Source organism: Scomber scombrus, chromosome 16 (assembly GCF_963691925.1).
Source record: "Scomber scombrus chromosome 16, fScoSco1.1, whole genome shotgun sequence".
Lineage (NCBI taxonomy): Eukaryota > Metazoa > Chordata > Actinopteri > Scombriformes > Scombridae > Scomber > Scomber scombrus.
The window spans coordinates 11,609,722-11,628,350 of record NC_084985.1 but is presented as its reverse complement, the minus strand read 5'-3'; the positions used below and the strand labels follow the sequence as shown (position 1 = coordinate 11,628,350).

General features: G+C 40.4%; 1 protein-coding gene across 1 annotated transcript; it reads right to left on the bottom strand.

Moving 5' to 3' along the window:
- Window positions 1–1,286: 1,286 nt before the first annotated feature.
- On the bottom strand, window positions 1,287–14,146 carry trim46b (tripartite motif containing 46b). The gene is made up of 12 exons (XM_062435599.1): window positions 14,084–14,146; window positions 10,833–11,094; window positions 10,490–10,679; window positions 9,295–9,493; window positions 8,600–8,746; window positions 8,008–8,103; window positions 7,138–7,391; window positions 6,124–6,245; window positions 5,540–5,878; window positions 2,950–3,179; window positions 1,890–1,957; window positions 1,287–1,752 (listed from the first exon to the last, which is right to left on the bottom strand). The coding sequence occupies exons 1-12, from the start codon at window positions 14,141–14,143 to the stop codon at window positions 1,287–1,289; spliced, it is 2,433 nt and encodes an 810-aa protein (XP_062291583.1). The 5' UTR covers window positions 14,144–14,146.
- Between the last annotated feature and the right edge of the window lie 4,483 nt (window positions 14,147–18,629).

Genomic DNA, 18,629 nt, shown 5'->3' with positions numbered 1-18,629 from the left:
ACAGAAGGCTTTTTCATAATTTAAACAATTTGTATTTATTCAGTGTTTGTTTCCTTAATCCATTTTTTTTCTTTTGCAAACATTCTGCCAGCAGGTGAAATTTATGGATTAAATCTGCTAATCGTTTCATAAGAAGCACTGCTCATTAAATTACAATCAAGCAAGGTTAAAAATAAAAAAAAAAACAAGTATTGTTTGTGTGAAAACAACTTTTTTCCACAAGCCAATGAATCAATGCTGTTATCAGTCAAACCATACACGCATCCATGCGCATAGCAAAGTAAATACACACATGGTCACACACATATCCGACCATGGTCACTTTTGGGGACATTACATAGACTTACATTTATTTCTTGGAGAATTATCCTACCCTTAATTATCACCACTGCTTGCCTAACCCTAGCCCTTACCATAACCACTGACCCAAAAAAAATCAGCCTTTTGCCAATTGGGGACACGGCTTATGTCCCCAATGAAACAAGCTGCCCCCAATTAACTGGTCCTAAGTCTGAAATCCATCCCCAAAAGTAACCTATAATACACACACACACACACACACACACACACACACACACACACACACACACACACACACAGACTCGTGTATTTGAAGTAGGAAACACAAACAGAAATGCAGAAACTAGTGATTAGCTGAGCAGCAGAGGTATAATTGGAGCTTCTAATTATAGCATTGCCTCATTGTTCCTCTCTACCACTAATTTACCACATTTACATCCCAGAAAAACAATACCTTTGGTTGGGATCATAATGGGTGAAAGACAAGAAAGTATTTAACAACAAAAAAAAATCATCAACTGTGTGTGTTAAACACACGTTTTGTTATAGATGCAATAAAGAAGTCAAGGCCTTTTTTTAAACCCACATAATGTTCATATCTTTAAAACATAAACATTAAGCTTTAAACATTAACAGCATGAGATGAGTTTCTACAGGAAGGACGACATTGTGTGGTGCTGCATCTACATTAGCTTTATAAATGTATGCAAGATAGCCTGGCTACAAGTGCAAGCATTAAAGATATAATTACATAGTGAGTGTTGGATACACCAGACACTACTGAAGCAATAACTCTTGCAAAACTGCATATAACCAAAATGTAAGAAACTTAATTACATTGCATATTTGTTGCTATAGAAACATTTTGTTATACAAAGAAAATTAAATACAAAACAAAATCGCTGAGATGTCTAACTTTTCGCTCTAGCTGAGTAAATACACTTATTAATAACATTCCAATTTACCATATAACCTCAGATCAGCCATCAGTTGTTATTCAAATTAGAGACACGGGTTTGGATGGTTACCCTCCTGACCGGAGTCTGATCTGCGCTGCGATTGGCTACCAACTCTTGCAGCTGCAGCGCCCCTCCGCCAATGAAACAGAAAGCTGGACACACGGGGCCGGAGCAATCTACATGACCCTCCCATAAAGGGCGCAGAGAGTGGGCATCATAAAAAGTGACGCGACCCTTCTCAAAGTCAAGGCACACACCCAGCCGAGGTGGCAGAGGGTAGGTGAGGCCTGTGGGCGAGGAGGGGCCGTTGCCGTTGGTGATGGGGTCTCGGATACCGTTCCCATGGCTACTGTTGTGGTGGTGGTGGTGGTGGTGGTGGTAGCTGTGCTGGGGCAGGTAGATTTTACCCATCCCCATAGTGAGGAAGCAGAAGGGTGGAGCAGAGTCCAGGGCATCCTCTGCTCCACTGTCATGACCACTGTCTGGGTCGTAGCTGGAGAGGGAGCACAGTTTGACAAATAATGATGAAACAGATAACTACTATGTTGTCCGTGTTTTTATCTTTTATTACATACCACAATTTCTTTTGTTTTTGTTAGTTAATTTCCTATTCATTCTCCAGCTACTCACCGGGGACTGGCCATGTCTTGTGGAAGATGAAACCACTCCTGCAGTTTGGATTCTAGACCAACGCCGAGCTGTTCAAAAGACAAACAAGCAACTGATTTGTATGTAACCATAAATTAATCTTGCAGGAAATCTTTATTTATCCATCTAGTTGTCTCTATTCCCAAGTGAAAATACCAACATCTTTACAGGATTATAAACCTCTCTCTGGTGGTTATTTCCTGCCATGCAAATTTTGGTATGTGCAATGTTACAATCCACACATAAGTAATCTTACCAAGACATGTGTCTGTGTACACTGTAAACAAATACATCAAGTATGGAACTGAGCCAGGGAACATTTTCGAAGACCAAAGGCTCACTGTAATGTTTCTGATTTAAGGCATCACTTATCCTGAACATAACTGTCCTCGAGATGCGGTTACATTGGAAGATGAATAAATGCGGTAGCACATCACAAGGACTGGCCATGTTGCATGCAGTCATGATGAGAAAGGCTTTGTTACTCAAGTGCTTTAGAAAAGCAATGTGCTTTAAATTACTATATATCCAGTTTGAGCCTTTGAGCTCTGGAAGACACTATAGAGTCCCTGTGGCTGCTAAAAATGTATTTAAGAAATCCTTCATTCTGAGTGCTGTCAGCTTCCTGCACACAGCAGAGTGACTGATAAGATCCAAGCTACAGATATGAACTGTTTTTAATGTCTAATGGGACCTTTTATGTTGTATGTCTACTTTTTTGTTGATTCATGTGTTTGGTGAGCCGAAGAAAAATGTCCAACGTGGTGGACAATAAAGCTTTATTCTATTATTCTATTCTAAATATATTACCATTCTTCCTGTGCATCAGGAGTCACTGATTTGTGGTTATTAAAGACAGAGCCATGTAATGCTTCCTTCAGCACATAAGCTTACACTTGCTAACTTGCTTTTTCAAAAATCCTGCATGTTTTGGTTGAGGTATGATCTCTATATCTACCTTCCTACCTAGTATCCACATGTAGTATGTAGTATTCTGTACACACAGTAAAGTATGTTAAGTCCTGACACAGCTTGTACTTGCCTTCACTAGGTAAGAACCAGGCTCCACTGAGCATGCCCAGTAGTGCCGTCCCTGTGTGATGGCCACATCTCCCACCAAGAGGTCTGAGGTCAGGTGACAGGAAGTGAGAGCGTGGTCAGCAGCCTGCAGCAGAGAGAGACCAGGGACGCTGCGGGCACAGCGCTGCTCCTTGCTGACCACCAGACGGTCGGCATGGAGACCCCAACGGGAGTCCAAGTAGAAGTTCAGCACTAAGAGAAGACAGGAAGAGGGGTCCAGGGGGACACAGCAGTTAAAAGGGCAGAGAGGGAAGACAGAAAGAAAAGGGAGAGCAGAAGAAATAGAAGTGAGGGTAAAGAATAGACAAAGACGGGTGCATTCTTAAATGACTCAAAGGAAGAAGGAAGAAGGGAGGCAACAGAAGGAGAGTGGTACAGATTTACAGTCAGAAAGCAGCAAGGAGAAAAGAAGTGAGGAGAATTGAGTGGAGAGACTACGTAAGAGGAACAGAGAGCAGGCATGCACCTCCTCCCAGCAGTACTGGAAGAGAAAAGGAAAATTACCTATACATTGATGACTCAGGGAGTAAAATACAAAAGGTATCGCAAAGAAGCTTTGGTAGGGGGGAGTGGAGTTTTTCCAGAGGCAAAACAATTTACAGAGGGAACATATGCAATAGCAGGAAGGAAAAACAACCTAAGGGTACACAAGGAATTCACCAATCACTCAACTCGACCATTAAAAGCCCTGGATCGGAATCCGATCCATGTTGTTAAGCCTCAGGTCTTAACAAACTGCAAACCTCATCAGCGCTCAGACAGATCTTGTTAAGAGGAGGTAGAGTGGGAGGCAGACATGGGTGTATAGATGGGGTGGATGAACAGAGGATGCATGGGATGACCACAAAGAGAGAAGAAGGCGATAATTATGTGGCATGGGGGTACAGAGGGATGGTCAAGAGATATGAATGCACTTCTTACGTTCCGTAGGAGGCATGTAGTTTGGCGGCGTGGAAGTAGCACGGAAGAGGATGATAAGTACAAAGCTGTGAAATGTAAATAATACATGAAAGTAAGAAAGTGAGGATGAGTCGAAAAGTGGAGGAAGAAGTGGAAAAAATGGGGAAAAAAGGAAGATGGGAATGGGCAGAAAAAAAAGAGAATGAATTATTAACTGCTCACCATGGAAACCATCCTAATGCTTTTGCTGTGACTAATAAATAATAGTAGGTGTGAGAAGACAAATGGGTCCTGGATGATAACAACTAAGACCAGCTGTGTGGTTATAATGAGATTTTCTGTAGCTTGTCACAAACCTGATTTGCTCACGTTTATTTGATTTAGTCATTACCCAAAAATAGCAGAAAACATTTTATACACACACACACAGACATTTATGTATGTCTTCTTAGAAATCTCATAGGAAAACTGAAGGATAATCCCAGTTTAATATTAATGAGGTCAGATTTTAGTAGTTTAGGACATCATTTCTAATAGAAAAAAAGATAACACAAGATGAAGTTTTGAATAATAGCTCCAATGTAGTCAAAATTATTCAGAAGAGAAAAATACAGCAATGAAATAGGCTACTGTCTGTCTAAATGTGCATCACAGTTTACAGATCAACTTTATAGGTCAACTTTGATATTTCAGAGATTCTCACTTACAATTTTACCTCCAAAGTAGTTAACTGGTTTAGATAATCTAGCTGTTGACTTGTGTACAAACTGTTTTGCTTGTGTTTCTTGGCCCACTGAACTTTATTGTGTCTGAGTGCAAAGTTATCATAACCACTGGAAAAGATAGACAAAATTATGAAAATAAGAAGAAGAAAAATAGAATCATTTGAAATAAGCTATGGTACATGGAGTACCGCCATTATCAGTGTTGTTAGTTACATCCACAATTGCCAAAACTTCTGCAATGAGACAGACCTGTTGTAACCATGCATGGCCTGTCACTTCATGTTGTTTATGTAACAGTTTATCCTGAGGGTGGCAAATTTATTACCAGGAATCATCAGAGCAGAACACAATTTTGAACTCATCAACAGCCCATGGCTGATGTGTTTAAGCCCACTGCAAATTCATGTAGTGTAATGTAGACATGAGAGGTAGCATAACCCCTGTAGACAACAAAAAGGTGCAACAGATGTCAAATTCTGCTGTGATGTTAACAGGACCTCATGTTCCACATTGAGAATGATTTGATGAGGTGACCTGTGTTGATGATTGTATGATTGAATGATTGTACATTTTTGTGATCACAACCTTTAGACAGCCTTGATGATGCTCAAACTCGCCCTCTGGATACAATTGTGCCTTTTTTAAAGCACCAAAGAGCGACCCCAAACTTTCTAAGCTGATGTTTACAAACTCAAATTCATTGCATTACATGATTCCATCATCAAAATAGCACCTTATTAAATCTGTGTAAGAATCGTTTTATTTTCATTCTCATTTCTCCCTGTTTCATGTAGTGCATGTATGAATCATAATCATGAATCAAGGTGTGTTTGTTTTCCCACACATTGTGCAGTTTCCCTTTGACAAAGTCAAAATCTGTTTACTTGTTAATGAGGACAGCCAAAAAATGTCAGCATGTACTCTCACCTGGTGCAGGCGGGGTGTGAAGGTACACCTCCTCACTGTACTCCCCGTAGCCCGCCTTGTTGCAGCCTCTCACCCGCAGCACGTACACGCTGTCCATCTCCAGCCTGTCAATGACAGCGCTGGACCCACTCACTTCATCCAATCGCTGCCAGCCCCAGCGAGCAGCTGCCAACCCCCCTCTAAACCCGCCTCTGGATGCTCCTCCTGGTACCACACCCCGACGGCGATACTCCACAGAGAAGTGCCAAGCTGGCGCAGAGTCCGGAGGCAGTCGCCAGCACAGGAAGAGCTGGTCATAGGCCAAGGTACGCTGGGTATCAATCACTGGAGCCAAGGGGGCTGTGACAAAAAGGTTTATTGGTTCTCATGAATAACACGCTCAAACCTAGAGGTTTAACATGTCATATCTGTACTTATATTTCATGGTATCTGCATTGAGTTTATATCTATGGCATAACAGTAAAGTAGTGTGCGCTGAAATCATCAAAATCCTCTGTTTTCTCCATTCCTCCCTTCCACTTCCTCCTTCTTTTTCTTCCTTATCTCTTTCCCTTCTACTATCTCCTTCTCACTCCCCTCCTCACCTTGGATGAAATTCAATTCTGTGAGGAGTTTGAGTTCTTTGGAGGCATCCAGCTGGAAGTGTCTGAAGGATGGATCGGCAGCCAGAGTGAAATGCTGGAGATTCTCAATTGCTTTACTGAACCTAGTGCAGGGAAATACAGGGAAAGCAGCATTAGAGGAATAAGGGAGGATGGGTGTTTACATGATGCTTCCATTAAGAGTGGTGGGAGGGTGAGAAAGACTGCTGAGGAGGGAGGAGTGTGGGATAATTTTTTTTTTTTAAAACAGGTGCTCTTTGGATCCACGGACATATCATGAGACCAAAAAAAAAAAGAGAGCGAAGTTTGACTTGTCTTTTGCTTTGGGATCAATAAGTCCAACCAAAATCCAAACCAAAAAAAAAAAATACCAAGGCTTAAACTTAAAAAGCCTTTAATAATGGGCTTAGCACCAACGTGTTTTTCAACTTCTTCTCGTCTTTAGGGCAAAAAGTGACAGCTCACAGACACACTGAGGCTGGTGTCAGCTGCCAGGCAATCAGAGAGGATAATTGAAACAGGTACAGTCAAGAAAGCAGGTGTGTACTTTATTACGTTAATTACAACAATCTTTAGGTAAATTATCATAAATAATCAAAATAGATAGATAGATAGATAGATAGATAGATAGATAGATAGATAGATAGATAGATAGATAGATAGATAGATAGATAGATGGGTGGGTGGGTGGGTGGGTGGGAGGGTGGGTGGATGGATGGGTAGGTAGGTAGGTAGGTAGGTAGGTAGGTAGGTAGGTAGGTAGGTAGGTAGGTAGGTAGGTAGGTAGGTAGGTAGGTAGGTAGGTGGATGGATGGATGGATGGATGGATAGATGGATAGATAGATAGATAGATAGATAGATAGATAGATAGATAGATAGATAGATAGATAGATAGATAGATAGATAGATAGATAGATAGATAGATAGATAGATAGATAGATAGATAGATAGATAGATAGATAGATAGATCATGACAGAGATAAACAAATGGAAAACCTGTTATGAGTCTGGCGAGCAGCCTGCACAAAACAGGGCTGGTCTGTTTCTTTCAGCAGCTCCTGGGTGAATGCCATGAGCCCTGCATGTTCCATCAGGCCCCGTCTCTCTGTCACTTGGGCAGCCAACGCCTCCCCTCGTTTTTGCCGCGCGGTCTCCAGCGCCTGGGTGAGCGAAGCGTGGCGCTCGGCCAGAGCAGCCGTCAGATCCCTGATGCTCTGAGCCAGCTGCTCTCTGGCTGACACGCTGTTTACCTGGTGATGAAGAACACAGACAAGACAAGTTGCAACACCTGCAAAACTAACACCCACTTAAAGCTATCTTATGACACCTTTAAAAGATAGGTTCACAGATTTTTCAGTGTGTCTTAAATCGACGATAAGGTGCACATATGAACAATGAAAGATGTTTTGCTTCCTGTAATTATTCCTCTTGTTTATTCTGGACATTAAAAGACCTCTTCCTAATGCACTTTAGATTTAAATGATAGGGGACAAAATCCACAGTCCTAACTGTTCAAAAATGTATTTAAAAGTTCCGCTGAAGCTTATATGAGGCTTCAGCAGTCTAAATTAGAATAATGAAGTGGGTATCATCATATTGGTAGAACATTTCCTTTTTTTTAATTTCCATGCTTAACTACTGTATGGTAAGATTGTAAGATTATGAAAGCTGTAACATGTGGCTTAAAGCTCTCTGATAAGTCTACAACAGGTTTTTAAAAAAGGGGAGATTCTGTGAGTTGGCTGCCTGGCAAAGAAGCTAGTAAAAAAGTCAACAGACAGGAAGATCAACTGTCTTTAGAGTCTTTAGCAGCTGGCGGGTGTTAAATCCATGTTCAAAATGTTGTCTGCCCGAAGCAATAATCACCTCAGTCTGAGTAATGGCACTCTCCAGCTGTGTAATCTGAGCCAGAACTGTGTCCTGGTTGGACAGAATGTAGTTCATCTCCTTCGTAATCTTCTCCTGTCAAATTAACAGCAAAAACACAGAAAACAGTTTAAGAGTTACACTCAGCATTAAACCATTTACTGCACTGTTTTATACTACTGTGCTTGTCTCTGATATAATATTTTTCGATTATGCAGATTGTATTTTGTTTTGTTTCTAGATTTTATCAAATTTCATTATTCATTCATTTAATATGATATCCATATATATACCATATATAATAACTATATATGGTAGAGAAACAAGTAGCATGCATATTCTGCATAGTAAACAGAATTACACTTACTTTATTTCAACGTAATTTTTTTTCTAAAATGGATATATTGACTTTTACTTGCATAAAAGTATCACTTCAAGTATGACTTAGGCAACAAGAAATCAAATTTGAGAGTAAAAATTTTGTATTATTTATATGCACATTGGTTGAAATGTTCAATCTTTAAAATTAATTTTCATAATTGTCCTGTGAATAAAACCTCATGCAACTCAGAAATTCAGTCCAGAGTCGTACCTTCAGGGCTTGGTAAGCCTGGGCCACCGGCAGGATTTTGTGCCCAGTATGGACCCGTCGCAGTTTGCAAAGCGGACAAAGCAGCCGCTGACAGGACCTACAGTAGAACTGCAGCTTCTCCTGGTCATGCTCCGGGCAGGTTAAAACCTGAGGAAAAGAATCAAATTACATCGAAACCCACTTATTTGAAGATAGTTCCACCCAAGGATAGAGAGCAGAGCAGTGTGGAGAGGTATTGTAAAGACATTTGTGTAGTTATAAAAGAAAATGACATTAGATCTGAAAATATGAGATTTTTGTGTTCACACTGCCAAATAAAAAAATAAGATATGTGCTGCATCACAAGAGCACAAAAACCTAATTTGGGCAAGATTACTTGTAATTTGAAAACAGGAGCGCAGTGTTACATCTGTACACTATACAGTATAAGGGTTTGATGCCACTTCCTGGCTTCAGACCTGGCAACAGAAATGTTATTTTTTATTAATGGTTTATATCTTATCTATTAAATATAATTAATTCATAAACGTTTGTTAACCATTAATGTAGTGTGTAATGTGGTTATGACTTGCATAAGAGGTTCTATGTTGCAAAGTGGCATTAATGATTAAAATAAATTAATAAATAATAGTTGTGTATCATGTCTTATTATTAGATATGTAGATCAACTTGAAGTGGGTGTCCCTGCGTCCTACCTTTGGTCTGAAGTTGAGTGTGGGCAGGATATGTTCATGTTGTGCCCTTGGCGTCCCCCAGGGGTGATAGAGCTTGAAACACTCATTACAGAAATTGGATCTGCAGTCAGCGCAGCCTTTGGTGGCCTCCAGAGCTTGAGGAGGTTTACAGAACTGGCACATCACTGCCACGCTGCCCAGGCTCACTGTGTGTCTGTACCTGATGATGGTATACAGAAAGGTAGTTTTAGCCTTTAATTATCTGGCTTACAGCAGCATTGTTTCTTCATATAATGAGATAATGCTCTCGTTTTAACACAATCCTTTTCATATTATCATGAGATCCTTTTCACGGTATAACAAGATAGTTTTATGTCACTTTGCTTGTTATTACTAGATATTTAATTGTGCTGTTTTAACAAGAAACTCTTGTAATAACAAAATGCCACCATCATGTTACATCACATAACTTATTATTACTTGCTATTTCACAAAATTAAAAAATCATTTTCAGCTGACGTTGGCTACAACATTGTCTCTTTAGGCACTGGCAAGGTTCTTTTTCTTTTTTTTATCAACATATGGAAGGTACTGTTATAACAACTAGCCAACTTATCATGTTATAATGTAAAAACTTAAATAATGAGTAAAATGAAAAAAACTACATAATTAAGTAACTAGTCATAACGGGAAAAGTATGTCATTATAACATGAAACTGTCTTGTAATAACGTGAAAATTATTTTGTTAAAATGAGAACCGTTCAATTTATAACAAGAAACGGAGCACATTTTATACTGGCTTCTTCCATTGTGACTAAATGTGATTAAACAAATTACATGTATAAAAAAGGTTGTAAAAACACATAAAATAAGAGGGCAATGGGCCACGGGTGATAGAGTGTGACATACAGCATTAAATAGGTGATTAATTGAACACAAAGCTACTAGAGTGGAAACACAGTCAGCCAGAGTAACTACAATATGTTGCAGTTGACGCTCTGTATGATTCTTAAACACTTCAGCTGCTGATGATGAATAATTACATCGTGCTTTTACGAGTGTGTGTGTGTGTGTGTGTGTGTGTGTGTGTGTGTGTGTGTGTGTGTGTGTGTGTGTGTGTCTGTGTGTGTGTGTGTGTGTGTGTGTGTGTGTGTGCGTGTGTGTGTATGTATGTGTGAGTGTGCGTGTGTGCTATATGCTATATGCTATACCCACCTCTCCACTATACGCTCCAAGGTGAGGTTGCGCAGACAGTCAGTAAGACCCTTCTCTCCCAGTTCCACATCTCGACCGCAGGGGACACAGGGGAACATCATCACCAGGGGTGGGCCCTCCTTACGGCGCCGACCTGGATACGTTCCATATCCTGGAGACCGGGGCATGGATGGTGAAGGTGGGTGGGGACCTTAAATCAAAAATGAAAGCCAGTTAAGAGCGGATGGAGACAGAAATGATAGAGAAAGTAATTTTTTTCTGAGCATAACTATTCAAAATTGATGATGGTTTGGCATTTAGGTCAAGGGATTAAATTGATATGCAAAATTAAATTATTCCAAACCTGCTCGCAGCACACGGTCAATGGGACGCTGTTCAGCTTTAGGTGTAGGCCTGCGAACCTGTCGGGGTGAGCGGGTGTTAGGTGTGGAGGCTGGAGAGTTGGGCTCTGGGGGAAGCTCTGGAGGCGGGTAGCCATTTGCTACCAAGACCTCAGAGGCACACATGAGGCAGATGCTGTGCAGGCATGGCAGGACCACAGGCTGTTTGACTATATCCTTACACACAGGACAGTGCAGCTCATGCTCCAGGCTCTTCATGTTAGACTGTGGGAGGCAAACAGGGTGAGATGTTATGATCTACACAGACTATTAAACAAATTTCTTCACCTCTTACAAAAGAGTTCAAATACCTCCAGGCTAGACGCTGTTTGTGTAATTAAATCTTAAGAAAAACACGTTGGAACATGTAATATGCCAAGAGGAACAATTGTGCACAATTAGCCTTTAAAGATATAAAGAAAAAGTTAAACTTGTTTCTGTGGTTGGGAATCATTTGAATATTTTTACTACTAGTGCCAATCTGATAACCAATAATACAAATATTTTTTCCTACAAAACCTTTTTTTTCATTTAACAAAAGTAGAAACACTCCCTAAATGTTAGATATGGCCTACATCCTAATCTCAAATTGGTAACATTTTGAAGATTTGTAGAAGATTACAAATTGGACCAGGCAATTGAAGCCAGTTTTTGGTGCATGTCAGTTTTTGATACTCCACAAACACATTGTGGTCAGGATCTAAAACAGTACTGAGGTTTCATGCCCAGCTAAACTTGTAAGAATACCCAAGAGGAGATACAGTATGACTGGAAATAAACAGGCTGAATGGAAATAGAATGGGCAGAGGAGCCAATGTGAAATGCTACTCCAGACAGGCGACATGGGGCATCATTCTTGTTAAATATGGATAAAGATCATCCATTAATTATTCAGTCTTTGCACAAAGTCCCTCCCTTAAATCGCAGTCTTCCATATGAGCAGGACTCTTTAGCCAGTAGCCGCATCTGTTGGTTTTTTCCACTGAAGATATGTTATTTTATTTTTCTGTGTTTATTAAATATTTTTTGAGATTTGACTTTATTCATGCAGCTTTCATTCAATGTAAAGACAGTAGCTCAGACAGTACACACTGGCACATGGCACAATGGGGAAAATAACTTAATACGCATTGAGAACACATAGTGGATTACTCATATCATGCATAGTGGTAATTTGATCAATTTCACCGCATGATCGCCAATTTATTGGATTTATTTCTTGGTGTACCTCACTGCTGACCGAGCACATTCTGTCTATTTAGCTAAGAGCTCAGAGCTAAGTGGTGGTGGCTGAAAATCTGAACCTATGGAGCAGTAAGCGTGTCACTGTTCTCCTCAAGGACATGTATGTGACGGAAAAGGACACACTGGGCGTTGCACAAACCTGTGACTTCACACCTACAGTCACTCTAACTACAACTACCCTGCCTCAGTGAGAATGAGATGGTCAAAGAGAGCTCCATTGTCTATTTTAATCTACTGGTGATGTGTGATAATTATTCAGCTTTTGTGGTTTACATTTTCGATCATAGTCAGGATGGTCTGCTTTGCTTTGCTTTCACAGATGCCCTTGACACACAGCCTCAACCGACAGCCAAAACTGTTACAGGGCCAGCAGTAGCACATCTTCATCACTGACACTGCGAGTTAACTTCAGAAAAACCAGGACAAGAGAATTGGGGGGTGGGGGGATTGGGGATTTGTCACTGTGCTGTGATGTAGCAGCACCAGAACTGCTTACCACAGCACACCATAGACCAACTGAAATTACAGGTTTTATAATAAGAAAACGCACTGATGTGCACATTTAAGTAAAACAGGATACAGCTTGCTTGAGAGGTTAAGAACCAAAACACAATTACACAGCTGGATGGCAAAACATACACACACAAGCTGACTGATGCAAGTAATATCTTACCTTAGATTTAACCCATTAAAGAAGAAAATACACAGGCTATTCTAGTCAAAATAATACACCTACTTTTCCAGATGAGAGACATAGGCTGCTGCTGCTAGACCTGTGTTGCAGCATTACATTGGATTAACTGAATTCATTAAAATAACCTACTTTCTCGTTTGGTCCACCTCAGTCTCAGTGTCATTCTCCAATGTCAGATCTGGCCTGTCTCTCCTCCTCTAGCAATCAGCCTATCAATTTCAGGCTATTGAAATTATAACAATGCAATTCCAGCAGGCTACTGTGCAGGCCTATAACACACCTAATGGTGGGCCAGCTGTGTCTATTCCAAACGGATAATGTGCACAGCCCGGCGTGGTGAGGGGCTATAAAAGGCGTTGCGACAGCGCATCCTTACCTTCACCTGGAATCTAGGCGCCATGACAGTAGACTATGTGCACATTTCCAGCATCAAGAGAGCGCTATTTCCATAAAAAGGGGAGGGGTTAGAGGCATTGCATTAGGCTACATTACACTGCCAGCAAAAGAGTCCACCGCATCGGTAAGATGTGCCCTGGAGGAAATCACTATCGATGGCATGAAAAGATGCTGCGCCTTTTTTCCTTTCTGCAGTGTGATATCTGCCGCAAACTGTGCAGGTGTCGAAACTCCAGACCTCTAGTCGGCCAACCACAGTCTATTGTTACCGTCTCTGCACATTTCTAATATATTTTAACCCTATAGCGACGGCACAAGCAGCATCCTCTTGCCTCAGCAGCAGCCGAGGCTCCTGCATCTCGTCTCCATGGAAACGACTATCCAGTGAGCCCAAAAAAGAAACGTGTCATTTCTCTCTGAACCCACTCTGCGTTTAGTCATTGGATGGGTTTTTAAAAAAACACCTTGGTATCTTATTTAAGGGTATATTTTCTTCCAATTCTGTAGCTCGAGTTTGGTTTGCCGAGACATGATAAGACCTCCATTAATGTGGGAAAACGCCTAAGCTTGAGCTATTGATTTTTTAACAATAAGGACAGCAAATATACAAATGTACATGGAATATATATATATAATTTTAATTTAATGGCCTGTAGTTTGAATAAAGAAGAAAGGGCTGTTAATAAGATATAATAAGAAACCTATTTGCCTGTTTTACACACATAAGCCGTTAATTCGGTGCTTCACTTATTATTTGTTGTTATTTATTATTTGCCTTTATATTTTGTTTAAAAAGAACAAGAACAAGAACACGAAAATAAAGTAAAAAAATCTTAATTTCAACACTGATCGTTAACATAAGCACAGACATATACTCACACTGATACGAGCCAAAGCTTCCATCGTTGATGTGGCTGTTTTTAAATCCATCTCTGCCATTTTAAGGAAGCAAGCTACCCCTTGTTGCCATCATCTGGATATAAATCGCCATGTTTTGAGGCCATAGGACATGTTAAAAAAAAGAAAAAAGAAAAAAAAGAAAAGTCAAATATCTGCTTTATAGATAATAAAATCTTTGCCGGTGTCGAGCGTTTCTCTTTTTTTTTTTTTTTTTAGGTCTCTTAAAAGACAAGCCTTCTGGACATTTTACGCACGCAAAATACAAAGAACCTGCTAGAGCTAAGTGCGCTTATTTGGGAATAAAAAATAGAGAAACCGATTTCTAAATGTGTGTTAATGTCAATATCCACGATGAATACTAACAAATGCCTGTGGCTTTATTCCTCACACAGACATCCCGCCCCCCGCCCATCCCTCACCGGATCCTCTCAAATGATGTTGCACACAGCAGACTGAAAGCTTAAGATGTCATTGGAAGGGGAAAGTCGGTCCGTATCCTCTGTTAGAACAAAATGTGTATCTCTGATTAAGCCATATTGTTTAGAGTAGGCTGCATGCCACAAAGCATTATTGTTTACAGTGGACTAACCATTAATGGGGATAGTCGATGTTTAATTCCAGTCCTTTATAGGCTACAGCTACTACATAAATGTTCCAGGTGAATGTGAGGGCTGTACATTAGCTTTCGCTAGAAGCTTAAGCAGTGCAACACATTCACCTCACTGGCCTCTTTATTAGGTACACCTGTGCAATCTAATGCAATCGAATACAACAGCTCTGCTATAAATTCTACATTTATGAAGTTTATACATTTCCTTTTTTTTTTTTTTTTTTTTTTACATTGTCAGGAAGGTGATAATTATGCGTTATGTTTAGTATTGAGGTCATAGTGGGTGATGGTGGTGTATTAGGGTACATTATATTGAATGGTGTTCCTAATATTTTGTCCACTCCATTAACATACATGAAGGGGGAAAAATATTAGGTACACCAGTTAATATAATTCACCCCAGTACACCACCACCATTTAGTACAACCTCAGTAATAAACAAAGTAGAATTATCACTTTCGTTGACAATGTTTGAATTTATAGCGGAGCTGTTGTGTTGAATTGAATTATATTGCACAGGTGTACCTAATGAAGTGGCCGGTGTCTGTATGTTGCACTGCTTATCTGTATGAAACAAGTTTATCTGTAATAGAGGTAAAATAGGGGTTCATCATTTTTCAAGTTTGTCTTAAAACAACAGTCAGGTGCCCAAATGAACACTGACATGAGTTTTTATTGCCATAATCTTTCCTCCTGGTCATACTGGCCATTAGGAGATCCCTTCATAATGCACTTAGGGCCCAAAAAACAAAGTACTCCTTCTGTGCAAAAATTTATTTAAAAGTTTATCTGAGGCTAATATGAAACGTCAGCCATCCAAATGAGTTAAATCAAGTAGTTATCTTTAAACATTGCTGTCTTTTTAGTGCCAAAGTCCTCCCTTTTGTTAATATTCTTTTATGCAAATAAGATTGTAAATGTGACAGATATACAGTTAATTGGACTAACTCAGACTGATGAACTTTTAAATGTATTTTTGCACAAAAAGACCTCAGGAGGGAAGCCTGGGGGCTGGACAGATGGCTGAGGTCGTTCAGGTGGGCGATTGGAAGATGGCCAATGTCGCTCCAGAGAATAACTAGGAGGAAGACCAGACGTAGTGGGCAGCTCTAGAGTTTAGCGGCAAAAGGCTGAACCGCTCTGGAGGTCAATGGTGAAGGCTGGGTTGCTCTGAAGGTTGGTGGAAAAGGCTGGGCCACTCTGGAGATTGGTGGAAAAGGATGGGCCACTCTGGAGGTTGGCAACAAAACTGGCAAAGGTCTGCAGGTTGCGAGCATTAGCGCTTACCGTCTAATGTGCAGCTCCCACATTCACCTGAGGAAGGGCAGCCAGCACTGGGGCAGGTCAAGACAGGATGCTGGAGTGCAGAGCAGGGGTGGGTAACTGGAGACCTGGCTTGATATTGGCAAAGATGACTGACTGAAGATCTGGAGGGTCTGTCTGTGAGTCAGTGGAAACAGCCAACTGGAGCTCTGGTTGAGTGTTGGACAAGACGACAGAGTGATGGTCTGTAAGGTCTGGTTCTGGGTCAGTGGAGACTGCTGACTGGAGGTCTGGCTTGGTGTTGGCAGGGACTGTTGACTGGAGGTCTGGTAGTATGTTGGCAGAGACAGCCGACTGCTGAAGGTCTGGTAGATAGGCTGGAGGGGCCAGGAAAACAGGATGCTGCTGAAGCTCAGGAACAAGGGGCTGTCACAGTCCAGCAAGAACAGGAGGTTACTACAGGTCAGTCAGGACAGGGGATGCAGGAAACAGGACCGCAGATAATGCAGCAGGCTCTGGAGGTTTGGGTCGCAGGGGAACCAGGCAGCAAACAGGATCAGCAGTGTAAATGTTCACAATCTCTTTCAGATTAGGCACAAGTTCCAGCAGCCACAGCTTGGATGAACAAGTGCAGAGTATCAGAGAAAAAGACTAGAGGTAGAGGTAGACTGGAGGCTAGCAGGCCCAGTTCAGCAGATTGAAGTGTAGGCTGGGATTCACTAGTGTTTAAAAAGTCCTCCACCCTGTCAGGTAGCATTTTCTTTAGCCAGGGCGTTGAAGTCACTTCCCGGCATGCAGGCGATAAAACTGCCTCTCTGTCCTCACTAGAGGCGTTCTTCCAATCACTGGAAAAGCATATTAGATTAAAAATCACCTCATGTTGTTTGTCCGCTGGGTCCTTGAATGGTTGAATCCTTCTTTTAAGGGGGCAGCAGGAGATGGACCCAAATGTAGAACAAAACAGCAAGAATGAACAGAAAGAAGATAACATTGTGCTTTTTATTTCACTACATTTATTTCACAGCTATAGCTACTTGTGCTTTTAAAGATCAATTTACTTTTACTGTCAATATTTAAAGTAGTCCATTTTGCAACTCGTACTTTACAACATTTACTCAAGTAATATTTTAAGGCAGAATTTTTACTTGTAACTGGGTATTTTAAATTAAAAGATTTCAATAATTCTTCGGCCACAGACTATTGTTGTGTTCATGATGTTTTAGCTACAATAGAAATGTATAATTTGCACACAGTGGTGTACACTATGTAGACCTTCAGGCAGCTTTACAAAGAAATTCCACCAGATGGCGCCTATAGCACACATAGCTCTTTACAGGCATCTTTCAGCTGCAGCAGGAATGTTAAAGATCCCTTTCAGACATGTATTAAGAGATACAAAAACTCCTCTATGTGGAACTACTCTGGTTGACGTAAAAAGCAGTGAGTAATGAGGACCTACAGTTTATTTTTTTAACTTTTCAAATCATCCACGGCTCAGTCGGTTACTAAGCAGGAAAGGAGAATATAACTAATATAATGTTTAATGAAGAACACAGGTCGATCCTTTACAAAAAAATATCCAGTTTGAACACAAAAACACTGACACGCAGTGTCAACTTGTAATGCCATATTCTGTCCACAAGAGGGAGCACGACTCCTGTATTAAAGACAAGCCCACTTTAAAATTAACGGAGAGCAGTGTGCAAGACTTAACAAAAAGACTAAAAACCCGAGGAGAATATAGAATATTATAAAACATACACACCCTCAAGCACAAATATAGCATGTGTAAAGTAACCCTCAAGCACAAATATAGCATGTGTAAAGTTTTTAATCGTTTTAAAAACAATTATAAAATACAGCAGGATGAATTGGAAATTAATTTGTTCATGTAGTTATGAATTATGGTTGGTGTTCGCTGATTATATTTCATATAATAGAACTGTTATGAAAGTAATAAATAGGGCTAACGTATTGAAGATAATATAAACGCAATACTGACTAGGCTACCACACACACTGTGAGAACTTCTCAAAGGACCATCAATGAAAATGAGCGATTTTTGCTGGTTTTGCCTAAATCTAATCATCTGATTGCGTGTATTGTCAATCACTCACTGAGGTGCTATAGTGATTTTATCTGGAATTCTGTGGGGATAATGGGACTGATTGGCTTTGTGTGCCAATTGTGAACAATGTGTGTTCTCTTGCTGATAATTGAATTCCATTCATGAACTCCATTGTGGTTTGTTGTCAGTTCAGGCTCTTATATTTGCTTTAAATGACTCCTCTATTGGCTGCTCCTGGGTTTTTGCTCTCTGTGATGATGTCATCCAGTGAGCAGTCTACAAAGAAAATCTACAGTGGATGAATAAATACAGTATATAGAAGGCACTAAAAAAACTGACAGGAACTAACTTATACTGCCTGTAGCTACATCACTTATTAAGATTAGCTTTGGTTATTTGTGCAATCAAACAACAGCCATCAAAAACTGCTAAAATGTTATTCCGTATAGGCTGTTTAAGGATGTATTTATATGGCAACTAAAGTGAAGAGGAAATGAAAGTTCGTCGAACTAGTGCCCTGAACTACCGTTTCTTACTATGATGTTACCGCCCACACAGTCAGTCCAGCAACAGTTTACTGTGGA